The sequence below is a fragment of the Lepisosteus oculatus genome, chromosome 8 (assembly GCF_040954835.1).
Source record: "Lepisosteus oculatus isolate fLepOcu1 chromosome 8, fLepOcu1.hap2, whole genome shotgun sequence".
Classification (NCBI taxonomy): Eukaryota; Metazoa; Chordata; class Actinopteri; order Semionotiformes; family Lepisosteidae; genus Lepisosteus; species Lepisosteus oculatus.
Window position 1 is genome coordinate 25,858,427 of NC_090703.1, and position 24,407 is coordinate 25,882,833.

The 24,407-nt window shown below is 39.2% G+C and overlaps 1 protein-coding gene across 13 annotated transcripts in view; it reads left to right on the forward strand.

Annotated features, from left to right (window-relative positions):
- Nucleotides 1–24,407, forward strand: part of gphna (gephyrin a) — a 479,030-nt gene that overhangs the window by 316,981 nt on the left and 137,642 nt on the right. For all 13 annotated transcript variants that reach the window (XM_015351213.2, XM_015351218.2, XM_015351214.2 and 10 more), the window contains exon 6: nucleotides 1,727–1,793. In XM_015351213.2, coding sequence (XP_015206699.1) covers nucleotides 1,727–1,793 — 67 coding nt within the window. The remainder of the gene's footprint in view (nucleotides 1–1,726; nucleotides 1,794–24,407) is intronic.

Here is a 24,407-nt window from a genome sequence, read left to right on the forward strand (position 1 = left end):
CATTACCTGAAAATGTCAAAGTGATTCATGAGTTTTATGCTGGCAAAACCAGAAATGGTTTTGATTAGATATTGCCTTTAGCATTTAGTACGAAGGAGATTGCCATTGGACTCTTCCAAATCCATGCTTTCCAATGGTTGTATTCCTAAGACTGGCACTTCCGGTATTCTGGTATTCTTTCACTTCTGGTATTAAACTCTCAGGCAGGAGACTTCTCTAATCCTTCAAGATTCCACAATTCGGCTGATTTTAGCATAGAAATCTCTTGTCTTCTTTACCTGAAATTAGAGTAGGAACATATTCCTAAAATCATGTAGGCATATTGGTTACCTTCTAATTTGAGATGAAGTGTTGTGATGTGCTCATTGATTCCAACGTTAAGTACAAATTTGGGACATATAGCCCATTTAGTAGTTAGTATTTAATTGATCCAAGGATCTCATTCAGCTGTTTTGTAAAAGAAATTGGCTTGTTAGCTCGTTCAATACTCCCAGTTTCATAAACTTTTTACCAAAAGGCATTAAAACCATAACAAATAATTATTGGATAATAGCAATAGTTAAGTTTTAAGTGGTTCTCAGAATATTATGAATGTTTTTTCTGTTTTTATTCTTACACATATAGTTCTAAGAAAAGGTATGTGAACCCTAAGAATAAATTAGAAAATGTCATAATTTTACCATGAAACCATGTTATGATTGTAAATATGTAAAAAGGTTTAAAATAACCAATTCCATGTCTCTTGAAACAAAATTATGCATTAACTAAACTGAGTAATTGTGAAAAATATGTTAGTATGTGAAAAAGTAATGGAACCCCTGGTTTTATTAAATAAGTAAAGGGAACAATTATAATCAAGAGTTTAAATAAGTAGGTGGATCTTGGGTGCAGTGTTTGCAAGACCTCACCTGCCATGCCAGAGATCTAAAGAAATCTCTGAGGACCTTAGAAAAAGAGGTATGAATGCTCATCATTCTGAAAAAGGTTATAGAACCAATCCATTTTGCGACAGATGGATAGACTGCTTTGCTGCCTTAGGACCTGAACCACTTGCTGTGATTCACAACTGCATAGTATTGGAAGATTCCAGTGGAGAACATCATTCTTCTGTGACCTGAAGGTGAACCTAAAGTGTGTCTTGCAGAAAGACAAACATCTTAAACATAAAAGCAAATGAATGAAAGAATGGCTGTTGAAGAAGGAATTCTACCTTAATGATGGCCAAGTCAAATTCCCGACCTAAACCATATAAAAATGTTGTGGCAGGACCCGAAGCAAACAGTTCTTGCAAGTTAGGCCTCAAATGTCACACAGTTTAAGAAGTTCTATAAGGATAGATGGGGCAAAAATCCTCAAAACTAATGTGAGAGACTGATCAACTGTTACAGCAAACATTTAGTTGCAGTCATTGCTGCTCAAGGAGGTGCCAGCAGTTACTGAAAGAAAAGGTTCATATACTGTACTTTGTCATACATGTATATTAAATGTGGCATCATTTCAGGATAAATTAATGTTGAAAGAGTATCATGTTTTGTGTAGTTTATTTCTTCATGTTAACTTTATTATTAAGACTTAGATTAAGATGTACTGTAGTAACATTTAAGGTTTCAAAAATTGGAAATCCTAATGGGTTCACAAACTTTTTCGATGCACTGCAAACTATCCCAAAAGATTTGCTTTTTGTTTGCAGTTATTGACTCCTAAATGGTTATTTTCTGTCTAACAGGCCTGTGTGTGGGATCAGAGGGAAGACTCTTATCATCAACCTGCCTGGCAGCAAAAAGGGCTCACAGGTAAGTTCAATTTCTTGCATGTTAAAAGTATTATCAACAAAAATCAGTATTGTTTCTACAGCTTTAGAGGAGATGAAGCTGTGTACATCTATTTTATTTCAGTACATTTGTGCATAATGTGTTTTTGAAAATATAAATAACACCTAAGCAAGTATGTGGGCACTGTAGTTATTCAGTTGTTTAGACTGGAGTTCAACTTCTAATATTAACTTTAGAACAACTTTAAGAATTAAGTGGTTTGGTTCAACAGGATTTCACTGTGTTATAAGGCATGGGGCAAAGCCTAGAGAATTTTACCTCCAAAAATGGCAATATGCCATAGCGTCCTAAACGCCTGGTGAGAAATAATGTGATTATCCTGTACTGATGATTAATTGCTTTAATAATTGGGAAAGTCACTGTCTTTAATAGAGGGCAGTGAAAGAATAAAGATAATGGTACCTGATGCATAAAGGTGTAGTGTGCTCTCTGAAGGCACCAGTTCTGTAGAGTTTGGGCATTTACGGGGACAATTATTAATTGTAGCCATACTGTAAATCACAAAATGATTCTTTTGATGGCCTTAGAATCCAACCATGCGATATAACTCAAACAACGCACACACACAGGTACTAATACACGAGGATACATTTATTAAAACATAAAATATGCATATAAACCTAACAGATCTTATCAAGAGGGTTATCAGAATACAAAAGATATATATTCATATAGTCACAGAGTTACACATATCAAGAGGACATACGCTCAGTATATCATTCATTTAGACCGTTTCGTAATTGAACTTGGTTACAACTTCTACATTAGATACTCAAAACAAGTACATAACTCTTAGGAATTAAATTGATATCAACTGGTTGGGATAACAATTGAATTCTCGAGCTGTAATGCATTGAAGTTGAATACTCATCCAGTCTCTGGGGATTCAGATCTCCTGCGGGCTCTCTGGCTCCATGCCAGGCTGTGCTGTGTGGCTTGCGACGGTGCGCTGCTGATGCTCACTGACCGGCTAGTTAGTGTTGGCTTTAACTAGCAAAGTTTGGGCACAAGAGAAAAGATGACTGTGGGTCCCAGCAAGTCAGGAAGAGGACCGGTTCGTTCCTGATGAAGCGCTAGTTCTGAATAGTGATTCAGCTGTCCACAGTTCCGACCTGTTCACGAGGCTTACTAACCTCGGGTGGATCCTCTGGTTACTCTCTGGCAACCTCCGCTCTAGACTCTTAGAACAAAGGAAAGTTCTGGCACTCGGACACACTGGCCGTTCTGTGGTGGTCCGGGCTGAGTCTCAGGATTGTCAGGAGGCGCGCTGCGAGAATGTCCTGCCCTTGGGAGCCTTTCTGCTCCTGGGCCGTCCTGCCCTGGAATTCTCCTTTGAGATTCTCCCTTTCAGAAAAGTCCACTACAGGCTCTCTGTGTTGCCTGTTTTTACCTGGAGGAACTTCAGCTCGTTCATTGGCTGAAAGTTCCCTGGGCATCAGAGTCCCACGTGGGTTACTCGGCCCTACCAGTCCCTGATTGGTTGATCAAGGTGAGATATGAGTCACTTACTCCTGACACCTAGGAATGCAGTCCAGATGTCCATCTGGCACTCCCTAGACAGATAGGCGCCAATGGATGACCATTAATCATGATAGCCAGGCTTAGCTAAGTGCATCCCCATTTGGGAGCTGTCCCTTATCAAAAGAAAACATCTTTTAATCAGCCTACATGAATAGCTTCTCTGTGGTGCAGCCACAGATGAACAGAGAGATGGGGCCTCATCTGGGAAAGCACAGCAACACTTAATTCTGTCTTATTAACAAGCATTGCCGCTACAAAGGTTATGGTACCTAAAGCACTGATACCAGAATAGAGCTTCTGTTGCTCTCCTGGTCAATTAACAATGAAGGAAAGATTTGTACTGTGCAGACCGGACTATTGGAGAAAGATTAATGTATGATTTTTGGTCTTCTACTGTCTCCTGTATATCTGATAAAACTTAGTCGTTCAGTAAATTCATCAATAAAAATAAATTTGTCAATTGTGGATAGATAGATAATACTTTATTAATCCCGTAAGGAAATTGATGTGTTACAGCAGTCCAGCCCAAGACAAGCAAAACAGACATCAGAATAGTTATAAAACAAAAGACAACAAAATAAATAGAAATAAATAAATACATAGGTGTGTGCAAAATGTGCGTCACTGTATCATAGTCACTGTAAAAACAATAAAATATGTGCAAAATGTGCATAGGTTTATACAGACTGATTGTCCAAAAAGTACAATGGAGTAAACATGCTGTCCATAGAGGAGCAAATGAAGGGCTTACAGTCCTAGCCTAGGGCAGCGTTATACACCCTGACAGCCGCTGGGAGGAAAGACCTGCGGAAACGTTCCCTTGAACACCGTAGCTGGAGCAGTCTATTGCTAAATGTGCTCTGCTGCCCAGTAACAGTCCCATGAAGCGGATGAGATGTGTTGTTCATGATGCCTGTGAGCTTGGTCAGCATTCTCCTCTCAGCCACCACCTCCATGGGGTCAAGGCTCATCCCCAACACAGTGCCAGCCTTCTTGATAAGTTTATTGAGCCTATTTGCATCTTTTGTCATGATGCTGCTGCCCCAGCACACAGCAGCGTAGAAGATGGCCACCACCACCACTGATTCCTAAAAAATGTGTAGCAGTGTTCCACACACACCAAAGGACCTGAGTCTCCCAAGAAAATAGTGTTGGCTCTGACCTTTCTTGTACAGGGTGTCAGTGTTACTAGACCACTCCAGCTTATCATCCATGTGTACCCCTAAGTACTTGTAGGAATGTACGCCCTCTATGTCCTCACCCTGGATGGAAACAGGGTTCAGCAGAGACTTATTCCTTCGAAAGTCGAAGATCATTTCTTTGGTCTTGCTGGTGTTAAGCTGGTGATGGTTAAGATGACACCACTCCACAAAATTGGTAATCAAGCTCCTATATTCCTCCTCCCTCCCCTCTTTCGGGGTGCATCCGAAAACTTCTGCAGATCACATGTCTCAGAGTTGTACCTGAAGTCAGAGGTGTAAAAGGTGAACAGGAATGAAGCAAGGAGAGTCCCCTGTGGAGCCCCAGTACTGCTAACAATCTGTTCGGACACACAGCTCTGTAGCCGTACATACTGTGGCCTGCAGGTCAGATGGTCTATAATCCAGAACAGCAGGGGAGTGTCCACCTGCTCCGCCCTTAGCTTATCTCTCAGTAAAGGTGGATGGATGGTGTTAAAGGCACTGGAGAAGTCAAAGAACATAACCCTCACAATGCTCCCCGTCTTCTCCAGGTGAGAGTTAGCTCTGTGTAGCACATAGATGACTGCATCCTCCACTCCCAGGTGTGACCGGTAGGCGGACTGCAGGGGGTCCAGATCTGTACTTACCAGGGTTCTGAGGTGGTCCAGTACAAGCCTTTCCAGAGTTTTCATTAGGTGTGATGTAAGTGTCACTGGTCTGTAGTCATTCAAGACTTTAGGGTGCCCCTTTTTGGGTACTGGCACCAGGCAAGACGTCTTCCAGAGGATCGGAACCTTTTCTAATCTCAGGCTGAGGTTGAAGATGTACTGTAGCACTGAACCCAGTTGGTCTGCACAGATCTTTAGCACCCTAGAGCTGACACCATCAGGACCCCCTGCCTTCCCTGCATGGAGTCTCCTCAACTCCCTTCTAACCTGGTCTGCTGTGATGGATAGGCCGAGGAGGGCAGGGGAAGATGGAGTAGGAGTAGGAGGGATCACATGATGGGGTGACTAAGGACATGAAGAGGGCGTCTGGGGTGAAGGCCTGTGAGGTGAAAGGACAGTGGAAACTGTATCTAATCTGTTAAAGAAAATATTCAGCTCATTGGCCCTCTCCAGGCCTCCCTCACTCTATTTGGCCGCCGGACAACTTGTATCCGGAGATCTTCCTCATGCCATTCCACACTTCTCTCACATTGCTCTCCGTCAGCCTGTCCTCCATTTTCCTCTCATAAGCCACCTTGCTCTCCCTAACTCTCACCTTCAGCTCTTTCTGAGTTCGCTTCAGCTCCTCCTTGTCACCTGCCTGGAAAGCCCTCTTTTTCCTATTTAGGATGGCCTTCAGATCACTGGTGACCCAGGGTTTATTATTGGAGAAGCAGTGCACTTTCCTGGTGGGCACTGCACTGTCAACACAGAAGTTTATGTAGTCAGTGATACAGTGGGTAAGACCATCAATGTAATCTCCATAAGGCTCACAGAGTATCTCCCAGTCCGTTGTTTCAAAACAGTCCATCAGTGCATCATTGGCCTCAGCTGACCATCTCCTCACTGTCTTGGTGGTTACTGGTTGCTGTAGTACAAGAGGCTTGTACAGAGATAGGAGGTGAACAAGGTTGTGGTCAGATCTGCCAAGGGGGGGGGATTGATGTGGAGCTGTAGGCATTCATGACATTAGCATACAGCAAGTCCAAAGTCTTGTTATTTCTAGTAGGGCATTTAACAAACTGACTAAAAGTAGGCAGGGTAGAGGAGAGTGAAACATGATTAAAATCGCCAGTTATCAAGAACATGGCTTGTGGGCGACGAGTCTGTAGTCCGGCTATAACAGTGTGTATGACGTCACACGCTGAGGCTGCGTCGGCAGAGGGCGGGACATATACCAGCACAACAATAACCTGCGAGAACTCTAGGTAGGTAATATGGCCGCAGGCTAACTGCTAGTAGCTCAATGTCCAGGGTGCAGAGCTGTTCTTTTACAGTTATATGATTACAGTTACACCATCTGTTACTCACAAACACTGCTAGCCCTCCTCCTCTCTTTTTACCGCTCTCCTTGATTTTCCGATCCACACGCACTATCTGAAAACCCTCTATTGTAGCGTTAGTGTCGGGAACCATTTAGTCTATATTATCTGTACGATATTAGTCTTCTGTGTACTGTATCCCAAATCTCTTTACCATAATTTCATACGAATGGGTTGTAACTTCTGGCAATCTCTGTGCACTCTGTATTCAGCTCTACCAGTTGATATCCAATATATTTACTTAACTGTATTGGACTTGTCTGCAATGTGACTTTCTTCCATGAGTTGTTAATTTCATTTGCCTGAAATGGTTCATGCTCTGCGAATTGTATTAGTATTGCATTAAAAGCACTCCATATGTTAACAAATTATGAGAAAGGGAAAACATTAGTGTGTCTTTGAATCTCTATAGGACTGTCCTTACATAATCTGTATCTGTAATCTGTATGTGTTTTTGTCCTCCAGGTATCCCTGTAAAGTAATAATTAAGAAATTAGCACAAAATCTGTGACTAACTGTAAAAGAATAAGTAATTAAGATGGGTATTTGTGGCCATCAATAATTTTATTAATTTAAAGAAAAGTTTATAGATCTAAAAATGACTATATAGTGTAATGTTGCCATAGCCAAAATGTAAATGTAGTGGCTCTCTGAAGGCACCAGTTCTGTAGGGTTTGGGCATTTACTGGGACAATTATTAATTGTAACAGTAAATCACAAAATTGATTCTTTTGATGGCTTTAGAATCCAACCATGCGACATAACTCAAACAACGCACACACACAGGTACTAATACACGAGGATACATTTATTAATACATAGAATATGCATATAAAACTAACAGATCTTATCGAGAGGGTTATCAGAATACAAAAGATATATATTCATATAGTCACAAAGAGTTACACATATCAAGAGGACATACGCTCAGTATATCATTCATTTAGACCGTTTCTTAATTGAACTTGGTTACAACTTCTACATTTGATACTCGAAACAAGTACATAACTCTTAGGAATTAAATTGATATCAACTGGTTGGGATAACAATTGGATTCTCGAGCTGTAATGCATTGAAGTTGAATACTCATCGAATCTCTGGGGATTCAGATCTCCTGCGGGCACAAAGAAACAGTTGCAGGCTGGTTGCTGTCCAATCTGCGCTGTCTGGCTCAGTGCCAGGCTAGTTAGTGTTGGCTTTAACTAGCAAAGTTTGTGCACAGGAGAAAAGATGACTGTGGGTCCCAGCAAGTCAGGAAGAGGACCGGTTCGTTCCTGATGAAGAGCTAGTTCTGAATAGTGATTCAGCTGTCCACAGTTCGACCTGTTCACGAGGCCTGCTGCTGGTGCTAACCTCGGGTGGATCCTCTGGTTACTCTCTGGCAACCTCCGTTCTAGACTCTTAGAACAAAGGAAAGTTCTGGTACTCGGACACACTGGCCGTTCCGTGGTTGTCCGGGCTGAGTCTCAGGATGGTCAGGAGGCGCGCTGCGAGAATGTCCTGCCCTAGGGAGCCTTCTGCTCCTGGGCCATCCTGCCCTCCTTTGAATTCCCTTTAGAATAGTCCACAGAATTCTCCTGAATCCCTTCTGAATCTCTCAGGCTCTCTGTGTTGCCTGTTTTTACCTGGAGGAACTTCAGCTCGTTGATTGGCTGAAAGTTCCATGGGCATCAGAGTCCCACGTGGGTTACTCGGCCCTACCAGTCCCTGATTGGTTGATCAAGGTGAGATATGAGTCACTTACTCCTGACACTTAGGAATGCAGTCCAGATGTCCATCTGGCACTCCCTAGACAGATGGGCGCCAATGGATGACCATTGATCATGATAGCCAGGCTTAGCTAAGTGCATCCCCCTTTGGGAGCTGTCCAAGGAAACCTTATCAAAGGAAACCTTAAATCAGCCTCCATGAATAGTTTCTCTGTGGCTGCACCACAGAGATGAACAGAGAGATGAGGCCTAATTTGGGAAAGCTCAGAAACACTTAATTCTGCCTTATTAATAAGCCTCTCCGCCACAATAGGAAACATTCAATTGAGTGAACATATGCAGGAACACCCCTCTGATTGTATTGTACATAGATAGGTATAAATTACAATAGCTTCCAAATCTGTAAGTACCCTTGAATAACTGTAGTTTAATATTTTAGCAAGAAAATACAGGTACAAGTCAAGATTGTCCAACATTTCTAAAATAAAATGTATGATACAAATGTATGAAAATAAGTAATAGATATAAATTATGGCATGACTATAAAACATATAACATCCTAAGTAGAATAATATTCAAATATCTTCAGACACTTTAAATACATGCTGAAAAACAAATCTCATGTTTTTTTAGTCATTTGTTAGTTTTACAAAGCCATCTTGGGGAATGTCAGAGATCTGTCCACAGCTCTGAGGTGAGAGACTGAATAACTGTAGTGACAACTATGAAAATACATAAGATATTCAAGTTTTTACTGTAGTGTTCATTGTCAATAAGTAATACACTAGTTACAACCCAACCCAGAAGAAAGATTTATTCAGAAGCATGGCCAAAAATATTTTTTGAGAGAATAACTTGCACTCAGTGGTAAAAACTGGAATAATCTAAAAAATCTTGAGTCAACACTTGAATTCCAGTGCTGCAAAAAGGAAAAAATATTATGTCTTTATGTCTTACAAACATTAACCAACTCTTAAATCAAATAGGACAGCATATTGTGGTTGAATGAAAGATTTGTTTTTAGTCTCACCAGGATTATTTTACCATAGAAAGGTAAAGCTCATGTTCAAAAAGAAAGGCATCTCTTCTGTGGAAAAGATTGTTTTGCTTTGCTTTACAGTTGATTTCCATCCTCTAGTCCTGGTTAGAACAGAGAAGTCAATTTTAAATAATGTTTATCACAATATTTTTACATTGTCTCTCTGGCTTTGCATAATCAAGCAGTGATTAATACAATTTTAACTTTATCCGCTGGTATGGTATAGCATTGGCCCCACCTCCACCTCTGAATCAGTCCACTTTTGTACCACAGGGGTAACATCATAAATGGTACCTCTCTCTTCTCAGGCTTTTGTTTGTATATAATGGGTCTGCATGGAGCTAGTGATGGTTTAGGTTTTTAAGTACTGTTTGTTGTGTGAGTCTGAAAATGCATACAGTTAAAATATTCTGGACATTATTACCATTGTGGGTTGTACAGTACAGGCAGACCTTTGAAATCCCTTTTTCGTTAAGGGCAGAGTACATCATAAGGTGTCTGTATTTTTCTTTCTTTTATAGCCTCGAGCGTGCTCCTTTGTCCATTTCTCAGTGAACTCCAAAGATTCAAAGAGTATTACTTCATAAATATGGGGTTTGATAGGTCCTCTTCCTTTTTAAGGAGAAACCTATTTTAATAAGAGTAAGGTGTGCCCTAGTGTTGTATTCTGACTGCTCAGTGGTCTAGGTTTCTGTGTAGTTGACAAATTGTTGATCTCACAGGTTATACAAATCTAGAAGGATTAGTAAACACTATAGAAGATGCAAAAGAAATTCAAAAAGATCCAAAAGAAATCTCATAAAGCCAATTCATGACTGGCACCTGGAAGATGGTATTTAATCAAGTGCAGGTAGAAAAAATAAAAACTGTTTATCTAGACACCTGATATTAATCTTATAGTCACAGTGGAATAGTACAGATATAGTTAGTAAGACCATGTTAGGATATATAGGTAAAGGATGTTCTGTTAAAATTAAACAATGTGCAGTTAGAATATGATGTCCTTTTTAAGTCATCACAATACAAAAAAAGTATTGTTGGTCTGAAATCAGTCCAAGAACTGACACCAGGTAAGAACTGGGTTCAAAAGAAAGTCTTCCATTGACAGGCTAAAAGAACATAGAATTAATTCAAGTATTCAAAATTCTCAAGGTGAAACATGAGCCAGAAGGCATAAATGAAAACTATGGGGAAGTGTATTTAAAATCAAGATCAAGAGGCACCTCTTTAAGCAGCTGACTGACATACAGACTGAAGATTGTAGGAGTCTGAAATAAGTTATTAGCTATATTGTTGGAGCTGATACCCTGGCTTATTTTAATAATCAGCTGTATCTTCTTAATCAGTAGAGCAACATTTAACATAATAAAAACAGAAAATAATACTGCTATTGATAACATTGAGATGGACTCCTCAGGGGAAAAAAGAAAAGTAAATGGCTACACAGATACAGCCAATCAGAATGTGTATCAAAACATTCGTCTGTGGAAAGCTTTGTGCGCTGTACTGTGGTATGATTCAGCATACCAAATTTAGCTTTTCACTGCCCAAAGAAGATAGATAGGTGGCAATTGTGCTGGATGTAAGTGAAATCTGTTGTAGTACCTCTTTAAATCTGTTTAATAAGGAATCATGTAACTAAAGGAACATTTTTGGTAGCTTAAAATAAAAAGAATGGAAGTATAATAACATTCAGAATGTCTTTAACTATATTAATTTATTAACATATATAAAGACCTGCCGTGATCCTTTCAAGGCCATTGACCAGTGACAAACCCCCTCCCCCTCTTTGGGGCAGGATTAGTCATCTTTCCTGGGAAAATTGTACAGACACAATGCCAACCGCCAACCATTGTTCCCTTTAGAATTTTGTGGCCATCGAAGCAGCCCTCCATATAACACTTCTCTGAGGGAAGACACACCACCATGAAGTAGATATCCTTCAACATGTGCTGCAGGGAATTGCAGTTTAGGTGTATGAAGATCTAGTTGTGGAAACAGTGGTGGTGCTTGGGCAGAGGTACTGTAGTTGGGATTGGATGTGCAGATAAGATGTGTGGCTTTACACCAGAAGATTAGAAGAGCACTGTTTAGAAGAGAAACATCTGCTGTAGATAGCAGTCGAAATGGAGTGTCCATGGTGATAGCTCCATTGTTCTGGCTGCTGTTTCTGGCCAGGGTCTCCATCTAAACGAGGTAAATTGAGGGGTGTCCCCCACTACAAACACAGACTCATGGCAAGTCACAGGGAACTCGAAGATGACCAAATCTGAGGTACAGAAAACTGTGATGCAGGACCTCAACAGTCTAGCAACAGCTACAGCCTAGCGACTGTTCCTAGCAACAGCCATGCTGGGAGGAACCTTAGAGGGAACAAGAAAGGTCTGGTAGATGGCAAAGTCAAAATGCTTATCTGCAGTGCATTCCTTCAGGGTCATAATAGCAGGAGGACAAATGAGAATCCACACAACAGTCCTTGCCACAGGGGGGGAGAAAGGTTCTCTGAACCTGCCGGCCTTTGAAAAACCTGTAGTCCTCTTTTGGCTTGATGTGGCGGTAAGGAAATGTCACTTGATTTTTATGCTTTGTCCACCTGAGGTGACACTTGCCACCTTCACAGTGTAGAGCTTTCTCACAGGTCAGACAAGACAGGCAGTGTAAGAGATGTCTAAGTGTTCAGCTGCCTACATTTTTCCACCACATAACCACATAAACACAGGACTGGACAATTTCCACCACTTAATCTAAACTTTCTTAGGATCCCAGAACCTTGATCTCCTCCAGGCTGCCAGCAGGCAGCATTATAGTCATGCACACATCACTACATGACAGGCCCTTAAATTAATGAGAAGTAAAAATTTTCTCTTGACGACGAGTTCGTCAATCACCAACTATAACCAAGACCAAAAGCACTTATATACTACTGTTTTAGTGTTTCAATGGAGGGCCGGTTTCTTGAGTTACCTGAGATACTGTCTAGTGCTGGGATAGTAACTTTGCTCATATTAAATGGATGCATCTGTGTGACAGTCATTTTGTCTGCGTTACCTATTGGAAAATGTGAGAACTATAGGATTTGGGCCTTTCTTAAAAATACCATTAAATCATACAGTACTTATTAATATCACGGTGATGCATGATTAAATAAGCATCAGTAGTCGTATATACTGTACCTCATTGTTCATCAGTGATCTAATGCACATAATCTGTACTAACATATTAGCATACTATAATTAAAGTAAAACAGTGGGATAATTGTATTGCATCTTAGGGCAGGAGCATAGAAATAAGGGTTCAAGACAGTTTAAGTCCAGTGCATTCTGTGATAAAGATCAGACTTGCAACTTTCATCAGAGTCTGTGCCACAACAGGAAAGAAGGACATTTGGAGCAAGTTGCATAATCATAAAATGGGTTTATAACAAGAGTCTATAAAAAATGGTAAATGAACAGAATACAAAACAGAGTAAACTCTGTGAATGGTTTATGACTACACAAGAAACTCATTTAACTCTCCTTTGATTGAGAATAATAATTGTTTGTACTTCCAGGGTTTGCAGTCTGTAATAGTAGCATAAATAAAGAATACAGTATAGTGCCTTATTTGTTTTCATTTCCAAATTTTTCCTTGCAATACAATCCATCAAATATCAGTAATCCCAGCAAAAATATAAAAGAAAATCCTGATCAGAGATTATATTGCAATCCATGGTGCTATAAAGGAAAGACAAAAAGAATCTGTGGCCAAAAACATTTTTAATGTTTGTATTTTAAAATTGTATTTTGTTCGGGGTGATTTGTCACTGTTTTCACAAACTTCATTATTAAACATCTATTTTTGAGACCGAGTGTTCCAGACCTTTGTTTAATTTCTGAAATTTCTTTTAACCTTGAATACCTGCGCTCGTTATTGCAGTAAAAAACCTAATTCTTTTTATAATCCGCTAAATGGTGAATATAATATGGAATCGCATATCTAAAGAAATTAATAACGATATTAATTTAAGGATCTAAATATATGTGTTTATATAGTTAGTAGTATTACTGTAATCCACTTTCTTTGTAAACATGTTTTATGTTTAATTTTTAATTTTAATCAATAATTAATATTAGATTTCACACTGATAAATTGATGCACTTCCACATTAATTAAAAACATTAATTTGCAAGACTGTGTTCAAACATACATTAAATCTGACTTTTCATTTTTTTATTAGTTAAAAAAGCTTCAAAAATCCAATCGATTTCGTTCCACTTCACAATTGTGTCCCACTTGTTGGTGATTCTTCACATAAAATAAAAAATTTATATCTTTATGTTTGAAGCCTGAAATGTGGCAAAAGGTTGAAAAGTTCAAGGGGGCCGAATACTTTCGCAAGGCACTGTATATCCAGCTTGGAATTGACTTTTACATACTAGTATATTCCATTGCAGCCACTTTATGTAACACAGCTCTGTACTTCTCACAAAGGCTAGGAGTGTTAACACCCCGCTGTGTAATGTTATGTAGAATACACATTTCTCCTCGGGGGATGGGAAGGAATTTTCAGTAGCATGCTCTGTTGTCATTGTTGCTGTTCAACATAAGGCAATCAGCAATGAAATGACCTGTTTTTTCTTTCTTGTTTCTCCATACTGTAGTTTTAAAACTTGAACAAAAACGTGCCACATGCAAGCAGTGCGATGTTGTATAATTTTAAAGCCACTACAGTATAGCTTGTGGAAAATACGTTTATTTATATTGCACCAAAGCTTAACTCATTTAGAGCGCCCAACATTATAAACTCCGGATTAAAAGGAACTTATTTCCAGGGAGTAAGGCACCAATAAATGTAGGGGTTTTGTGCATTTGCTGGGACAATTATTAATTGTAGCAGTAAGTCACAAAATGATTCTTTGATGGCTATTAGAAAACCGACCTTGCAGGATAACTCAGCGACGCACACCCATGGATACTAAGACCCATGTGCATATGAAATGTGCATATGAACATTACAGATCTTATAGTGAGGGTTAGCAGAATACAAAAGGAATATATTCAATCACGAAGAGTTGCAAACCAAGAGGGACATACATTCAGTATACCATTCATTTAGACCATTTCGTAAATGAACTTGGATTACAACTTCTACACTAGATTCTCAAAAGCAAGTACATCAGTCATAGGAATTAAATTGATATCAACTGGCGTTGAGGTAACAATTGAATTCTTGAGCTGTAATGCAGAAGGTTGAATACTCATCCGATCTGTGGGGACTCAGATCTCCCGCGGACACAAAGGAACAGTGGGAGGCTGTTGCTGTGTCCAGTCGGCGTTCTCTAGCCCGGTGCCAGGCAGTGCTGGTTCAACGTGAGAGAAGGAGAGAGATTTCGGCTGCAGCGCACTGACAGCGACTCTCTGAAGACTGGCTAGTTAGTTCTGGCTTTACTAGCGAGAGTTTGCGCACATGAGAAAAGTGACAGCGGGTCCAAGTAGGTCACATTCTTTAGACGGGAAGAAGACAGGTTCATTAAAGATGTAGCACTAGTCCTGAATCCTGAGATTCAGCTGTCCACAGTTCCTACCGTAGGATACTCTTTGATCAGGTGAGCATTCGCGTTGGGTTCACGAGGCTTGCTGCTGGGCTAACCTCAGGCGGAACCTTTGGTTACGCGCGGCGACCTCCGTTCATGACTATTAGAACAAAGGAAAGTCCTGGCACTTCAAGATTGTCCGAGATGAGTCTGAGAATGTCCTGGAGGAGCCCTGGAGGAGCCTTGTGTTGCCTGTTTTACCTGGAGGAACTACGGTCATTCATTGGTTTAAAGTTCCGCGGTCATTCAAGACCCACGTGGAGTTAACCTGCCCTATCAGTTCCTGATTGGCTGAGGATGAGTAACAATGCACTCTGACCTGAGGGTTGTAAACCTAGGGATGAGACTTACCCTTGGAATCTCCCAAACAGTAAGGCGCCAGAGATTACCATTTATTAGGGTTGCTGGTGAATCTCAGCATTTGGAGTTGTTCCTTATCAGGACACTCTATCAGCTAGAAAAACCCCTTAAATGTGAACCAAATGTAATGACCTCTCTGTATTCAGCACCACTGAGATGAAGGAGATAAGGATTGGCAAGGGAGCAGCAAACTTAATTCCCATATTTTTAATAAGCCTTGCCGCTACACCCTGTTACAAATGGGAACAGTGCATCGGTCCTTGACTATGGTTAAACAGTACATACAATGTCTGGTGGAGTTCCAGTGGTCGGTTTTCTGTGATTTGTACAGAACCATGATATCTCATCAATGTTTGGTACCAATAAGTGGGGGCTTCACAGACTTCCTTCTTTGAACTCAACTGCTCTTCAGTAAATAATGTACGGTTTATCACCTTCTGCAATGCTTCTAATTTGGCAGGGTTTGCGCAAAAAGCACATTGTTTAATGGGGATGACATTACCCACCTCCATATCACTGTACCAAACAGGTTTCAGTCTTTTAATAAAACAGAGTGCCTTCCAATACTTATAACTACTGCATGATTTCTTTATCCGTTTCAGCTAAATGAGGGAAATTAAATCAGTCAGAATCTCTGAGTGCCAATTGTAAAAATAACCCTTCTTCCCTCCTTTGTTTAAAGAATGTCGCACAGTAATCCTTAATCACAATACCATCACTTAATTTGTCCAGATATACAAATTCACGTCAGAGCCAACAACAAACTATAATAGTGGAGTATTTTTATGCATTCAGCTATATGAGAAACAAACTGAAAGTAATGCTCCGATCATGCTTTGAACCACCTGGGTGCAGCTTGTTACATTACAGTGCTCATTACCACTTCAAGGACAATAGAAGTTTTTTTTTTAAATGTTTCCAAAACGTCCACTTTACTTTAGCTTCTTAGTTACACGATTCCATATTAATATAACTATCAAGTGACATTAAATCACTACATCATTTATCTTTTTACAATGACAGCAAGTGGTGTTCTTACTACGTATTCTTACAGAATTTAATTCTTAATAATGTTAGAACAAGCACGTTAAAACCAGAACCCAAGTAAGTTACCAAGTTAAAGACTTTGATGCATACAATATTTATCCATAATTAAAATATTTATGATGAAGGTTGAAGGTTGTGTACTTTTGTCCAACTGAGCAATCTTACTTTTATAAAATATACTGACTGTTTAATGTTTAACGATTAACATACTGTAATAGAGTTTAAAAGTATTAAAAGTCTAAATAGTATACAACTTAAATTCTTAATTGGAAAAAGATTGTCCCTCAGCAGTGACCGGGATCCGAAACCAAATGCTGTACATGAGATGTTAAGCTTTATTAGCTCCACCTGGCAGTTTAATAAGGTGCTTCCGGATACTATTATCATATTTTAACTAACATGTGGTATGATGCTGTATATTGCGCCACGCCCACAACATTTTAATGCAGTATACCTCACGGTTTTGAATGGCTGGATTTGTGTGTCCTTTTGTTTTATTACTTATTATTATGTTTCATTTACCATGTACAGTATCTGCCCAATTCCAATTTAAATGTTTGTAAATCAGGTCTGTTTAGACCTAATAACACCCTGGTTGTCAAGTACTCTCCTTTGCTTATGTCAACAAATTTTTGGGGGACTGATTGTGTTGTTTTATTTTTGGTGCAAATAAGGAAGAACACCAGTCCAAGGATCAAAACATAGATCACTGTTAGTGTTAAAAACCCCCCAAAAAAATATTTTGATTAGTAATTCTTGAGATGTGTTGACACATTGCCTTCCTGCCACATTTGTTGTGACAGGACAGGCAATCTTCTGGTCTCCATTTAGGGGAGCCACAGCTGCAGAGAATTGATGGTTTGATGAGCTTCAACTGTGAGCTACAACCATGGGCTGTGCGATTAATGTGTTATGACCTCTCTCTTTTGAGAGACTCCAGGGGCTGTCTCAGCTTCAGAGAAAGAAGGAAAATGGCTTCTCTGAAGTAACAATACATGTTGGTGGAAATCACTGCTAAACCCACTGTGTGCGAGTTTGTTTGATGGAACCTGGCTTGGTGAGAAGCAACTGCAGCAACAGTGATGTTTGAGTGTTTGTGTTCATCAGTGACACAGTGTGGGAGGGTACACAAGGACTGAAAGTCACAAGGCTGCTGAGGTATAGATAAGATAAGATCACTTTATTGGCCACATACAATTTCTTGTACTAGGAATTTGTCTTTTCGCATACCCCAACTTGCTCTCCATGAGACACACAGAGAGGGAGAGACGCCTGGGGTCAGAGCGCAAGGTCAGCCATTTATACGGTGCCCATAGAGCAGCTGGGGTTAAGGGCCTTGCACAGGGGTGCAATGGAGTAGGATTCCTCTGCCGGCTGTGGGATACAAACCAGCAACCTTCCAGCCACAGGTGCAGATCCTTAGTCACAGAGCCACCGCATCACCCTGATGGAAGAAAATAAGAAAAGATCATGGTGTGTGCTGTGCAAGTGTGACTAAGAGTGTTTGTGTGAGGATGCAGGATGTGGAGGGTGTATCCCATCTTGCCCCGTTGCTTGCCAGAATAGGCTCCAGCTAAACTGCAACTCTGAAATGGACAAATCGGTTAGAAAATGTAGATAGTACCAGTTTTAAAAAGGTTGAATTAATAACATTTTTGGCCACATTTAAAGTAACAGTATTATACTGTGCAGTGTCTTGCAATTGTATTCACCCTCTTACAATGATGTCCCATGTTGTTGAATTAAAAATGATCTATGCTTTTCAAAGCTTATTTTTTAATCAAAACTTGAATGCTGAAACTAAATCCTTTTTTGTAAGAAAGAAGTTAAATGGCAATAGAAAACTGTGAAGAGAAATCTATTAAACCAAAATATCCAATTAAAACTAAAACATGTTACAATTCGTTTAATTAAATTAGTTGAATTGCCTCTCTATACAGTAATAGTGGTTCACACACTACCTGACTGATGTCATATTACAAGCAAGAATTCCACACATTGGTAATAAGATTGTAGAAAGGCACAGATCAGATGAAGACTACAAAAAAATAGACACTGAATATCCTTGTGTGCATGGTGAAGTTGATTAATAAGAAGTCGAATGAGACAAAATTGGAACTCTCTGGTCTATATGTTAAGAATTATATCTGGTGCAAACCCAATTAAGCTCATCAACCAGTCAACACCATTGCTAGTGTCCATCATCATGGTAGAAGCAGTATCATATTATGGGGCTGCTTCTCACTACAAGGATTAGGAAGCTTCTCAAGACTGAGAGTCAAATAGATGGATCAAAATATGGAGAAATCTCACAGAAAAACCTTCAGTCTGGACTGACATTTTCACCTTTCAGCAGCGCAAAAAAAAAGGCCAAAGCTAAGCTGGAGTGGCTTAACAAGAAGAAAGTGAATGTTCTTCACTGACTTGAATCCAACAGAAAATCTGTGAAAAGAGTTAATAAATGAGGTCATCAGAGATCATCAACAAACTTGACAGCTTGAATAAGTTTACTACAAAGAATGGAAGAAAATTGTTCTATCCTGGTATGCAAAGTTGGTAGATATTTATTTACAGTTTGTGCTGACAATAACTTATTTTTCGCATAAAAAGTGTTGGGGTATTCTAGTTTTGATTAAACATACTGACTTCTGTAATTATTACATTGAAATACATTACATTATTAAATTGAGAGTATAGTACATTATTTGTTATAAAACAAAATGTGACATTATTGGAAGAGGGGGTTTACTTTTTCAAGGCACTATTTACTGTAGATGTTACTGCAAATAATATTTCTAAATATTTAAGAGGGTTTAATTTTGTGGTTTAGGAAATTATTTCTTAAATGGAGTATTTTTCCTAGATGATTTAATTCATTTTACCATCCAAACTTGTGATGACAAAAGGAGCAGTGAAGAATTTAAAACAAAATCTTACTGCTTTTTTAGTTAACAGCACAACAACTTTGTCAAATTATGGTATGTGAATTTATGAACTAAAGGACTAGACTTTATCTTGATTTTATTATATTACTAGGATTTCTGTTGTGATACAGATACAGTTGTGTATTTCTTAGATGCAAACGTGTACAAGTAAGAAGTATGTGTGTTTCAAAATATAAGGTATTAAGACCTCCAATGGTTATGTATTATTCATGCATAACTGCTCTATAATTAAAAAAAATGTCATTGGCACATATTGTTTTAACAAAAAAAAAGTCTCGAAAACTGTTCAAGTACATGTCAAGCTACTGTACTAAGACATCTTTTTTGCCAATGGACATGTTTGTGCATGGTATCAAGGAAAATATTGAGTTTGATTACAATCACAGCAGGTTTCATGGATTTATCTTTCATAATCATACCCATTCCCATCTGTGGAGGAGTTGTTTGGTCACCCAGGTCACCCAGGTCAATGATCATCTTAAATGTCCATCCTTTTGCTATCCAAAACACTACAGCATACCCCCTCAGTTTAATAAAATGACATAGAGTCCATATTCTCCTGTTAAATGGCAAGGAACATAAGCTGAGATCATGTCCTTTGAGTACTTTAGTATTTGACCATGTTCGCACAAAGTCAGACATTTGTAAAATGATATTTGGTGGCTCTCTTCAGAGGATGCATAATGAAGCAGACAAGGTTAAAGCACTGCACCTGTTAAAATTATATCAATGTGAATCATTTTAACCTTTATCTTGCTTCCTTACTTATTGCAGTTACTGTGTATATATTTATATTCTTTTAGTTTCTTTAAAAAAAAATAAATGTAAAAATAAGAGACCAAAATGAAATTATTTTGTGTTTGAAAGAAATTTTGGAAATTATATCATATTGTTAAGTGCCATAGTATGACAACAATAATTAAAAATAAGTAATTTTAAGTGCAGTATGAAGACAAAATAAATTCAGATAAGAACATAAGAACACTAAAATTCACAGTAAAAATCATTTTAATTGTGATTTCAATTTGACCGTGGGTTCACATGAACTCCTTATCCCAGAGCTCTACACTCTGAAGCGGGGGTAAAGCATTATAGAGCTTTGGTATTGCATACTGAAAGTCACATACAGTACTGTATGCCCTTTCTCAATTGATGTGACTTAGGAATACAGTGAAGATTTTTTGTCAATGGATGTGAGGCTTCAATTAGGAGTGAAGAGCAAAGTTATTTAGGTAAGGGTCATTTAGTTCCCAGCTTCTTAAGGTATTTACATGTCATCAAAAGCAGCTTAAAATCATGTATGTATCAGGTACCCAATGTAAAGATAGTAGACCAGTTCTGGGAATTTTCTAGCTTGTTAAAAACATCTGATGTTGTACCATTAGACTGCATGTTACAGTGCTCAGGTATTGATTAAATACAATTATTGTTTCCATATCAGACATATCAGACATCAGACACAGAAATAAAATCTCAGGTGATGGAAGAAAGAAGCCTTGGTGATATTCCTCATGCCAGCCTTGAAAGACAAAGACAAAGTACAAGAAAGAATAACTTGAAAATAGTACAATCATCAATTTGCAAGCATCCAGCTTTACACAACTTTCACAACCTCTATTTCAGAAAATATAATCCACAGCACATACATGACTTCATATAAAGTGATATAACGGATTTCATTGTTGTATTTAGTTTTGAGAAATCTGCACTATTAATTTCTTAAGGTGATAACATTTTACTAGTTTAATGCCTGTAGAGTTATAACTGATGTCTGGAAATCCCAGCAAAATGTAACATAATTTATATCCTATTAAATATTTCTTCTGGGACATCCAGAGATAATACAGCCTAAATTAATCTAGATCAACCACCACCCTTGTCAAACAGAATTCTTAAGTTCTAGTCTCTTTGAAGCTGCATTTGGTCTTTTGAGCGTATTTGTAATAAGTGAATGTGAATTAAAGCTTAAAGAGCCCTTAAATTTTCCATCTTTATTAATACTGTTGGTTTACACGCTTTATACTGTATGTTATGAAGAGTATTTCCCGTCAATTATTTTAAGAGTCCTATAGGTAAATCAGTGGGCATACAGTGGCTTGCAAAACTTTTCAGGTCATTCCTATAGATTCCCATTTCATGAAATTATGTATATACATTTTTTTAAAATTTGTTTTATTCATCACCTGAATGCTCAAACTGAACACTGCTGAGAGAGAAAAAAAGAGTTATTGAAAGTTAGTCAGCAAAGATAAATTGAAAAAATGAAATATGTTGACAACAGATGTTTTCAGACCTTTGAACTCAATATTTAGTGGAAGCACCTTTGCACACCAGTATGGTACAGTATATTCTCTGCTTGGCTGTTTTGAATTGGGTTTTCCATTTTGCCATTTACATAGGCCAGCTTTGTAGAGGCAACAGGATATTGATGACCTGTAAAGATTTTCCCTGAACTCTTTAAAAAATGCTGTTGGCCTCAGAGGCATCCCTAACCAGTTCACTACATGCTTGTCTCCTCAATTTGGTGGGACAACCTGATCTAGGCAATGTCTGGGTGCCTTTTACTTCTTAATGATTAACTTCACCATGTTCAAACATGTCTGCCTGTTCCAATGGAGCCAATCCTCCATTCAAGCCAAGCCTCCATTTAATCACTGCATTTAAGTCCTAAAATAGCACTGGATCAATGCTCTGACATTGAGGTACCTGATGTAGTGTGGTTTCACGCCCACTTTTGGAATCCTGTCTTAGCAGTGACAGACTGCATTATGTCCTGCATTTGAATATGGAGGACCAGAAGGGCTCTAGCCAGACACTTCCTACTGTATATCAGATTTTCTGATTAAAAGGGGAACAGGAGGAACAGACAGGCAGTCCAACCTGATACTCACGGGTTCGGATGGAATGCGCACTCACGAGAATGCTACGGTTCATGCTGCAGGCAGCAAGCAGCTCCCATTACAGAAAAAGTAGAAAGAAAGAAAAAAAATACAATGTTTCAGCTGTGAAGCCTACATCAGGTGTGTAGCGGCGAGGCTTATTAAAATACAGGAATTAAGTTTTCTGCTCCCTTGCCAGTGAGGCCCCATCTCTCTCTTCATCTCTGTGGTGCAGCCACAGAGAAGCTATTCATGCATGCTGATTAAAAGATGTTTTCTTTTGATAAGGGACAGCTCCCAAATGGGGATTCACTTAGCTAAGCCTGGCTATCATGATCAATCTGCATCTATCTGTCTAGGGAGTGCCAGGCGGACATCTGGACTGCATTCCTAAGTGTCAGGAGTAAGTGACTCATATCTCACCTTGATCAACCAATCAGGGACTGGTAGGGCCGAGTAACCCACGTGGGTTTCTGATGCCCAGAAACTTTCAGCCAATTAACGACCTGAAGTTCCTCCAGGTAAAAACAGGCAACACAGAGCACCCAGAGAACTATTCTAAGAATTCCAGGGGAAGAACAATTCCAGGTCAGGATGGCCCACAGGCCAGAACAGTTGGGAAGCGCAGGACATCCTCGCAGCGCGCCTCCTGACCATCCTGAGACTCAGCCCGGACAACCACGTAACGGCCAGTGTGTCCGAGTGCCAGAACTTTGCTTTGTTCTAAGAGTCGAGAGTGGAGGTTGCCAGAGAGTAACCAAAAGATCCACCTGAGGTTAGCATCAGCAGCAAGCCTCGTGAACAGGTCGGAACTGTGGACAGCTGAATCAGTATTCAAAACTCGTGCATCATCAGGAACGAACCGATCTTCTTCCTGACCTGCTGGGACCCACAGTCATATTTTCTCCTGTGCACAAACTTTGCTAGTTAAAGCCAAAACTAACTAGCCCGTCTTCAGAGAGCATCAGCAGCGCACCGTCGCAAGCCGAACAGCACAGCCTGGCACCGAGCCAGAGAGCGCAGATTGGACAGCAACAAGCCTACAACTGTTTCTTTGTGCCCGCAGGAGATCTGAATCCCCAAAGATTGGATGAGTATTCAACTTCACTGCATTATAGCTTGAGAATTCAATTGTTATCCCAACCAGTTGATATCAATTTAATTCCTAAGAGTTATGTACTTGTTTCGAGTATCTAGTGTAGAAGTTATAACCAAGTTCATTTACGAAACGGTGTAAATGAATGATATACTGAGCGTATGTCCTCTTGATATGTGTAACTCTTTGTGACTACATGAATATATATCTTTTGTATTCTGATAACCCTCTCGATAAGATTTGTTAGGTTTACATGCACATTCTATGTATTAATAAATGTATCCTCGTGTATTAGTACCTGTGTGTGTGCGTTGTTTGAGTTATACTGCATGGTTGGATTCTAAGGCCATTAAAAGAATCATTTTGTGACTTACTGCTACAATTAATAATTGTCCCAGTAAATGCCCAAACCCCTACAGAACCGGTGCCTCATGAGAGCACACTACAGGTGTAAAGACTTCCTAATTTAGTTTTTTTGTTCTTTCTTCCTACTTTTAACCATCAATTTCTTCTTGTTCCTTTAAAGTTTGCATGGTGACAGAGCTATCCACTCATCACGTGATATTGGTTGTATCAGCGATCATCTGTGTCGACAATTCAACAGTTCCATTTACAAATCCAGGCAGTGTTAAATGGAACATCAGTGTAATATCCAATGCTTAAACTACATTATTTACAAAATATTTTGTCTACTGGTCCAGGATTAAATTTCACATTTCCAAGCCTTGCAGCCTTGGATAATGAAGAGTAAATTATACTACAGCATATATCAGCTATACTTTTAAATTTATGTTAAAGCTGTTTGCCACATTTTTGGGAGCCACCTGCTAGCTGTCAGAAGAATTTATTCAGTCTTCTAAGTTATTTCCCAGACTTGCAACCTAACCCTTAAGGCCTTCCCCACTCCTTTGTAATCATTCTTGATGTCCTGTGTCCTTTTGTAACCTTCATACTTGGGCACTCACTGACCTGCAAGTGCATAGTAAAGATATTACTCAGAAATACTGTACACTTGCATGTCTCCAGACTAGGCCATCCTGATTCAGAGAAAACAGGAAGTACTGTATCTTGTAATTAAGTATAAGTAATTTGGGCTTGTGTATGCTAATTTATATTTAAATATACCCACATACTGTACCAACATAGAGTACACAGGTTAAGAATTTAATATTGATACTATAATATGATGCTTAATG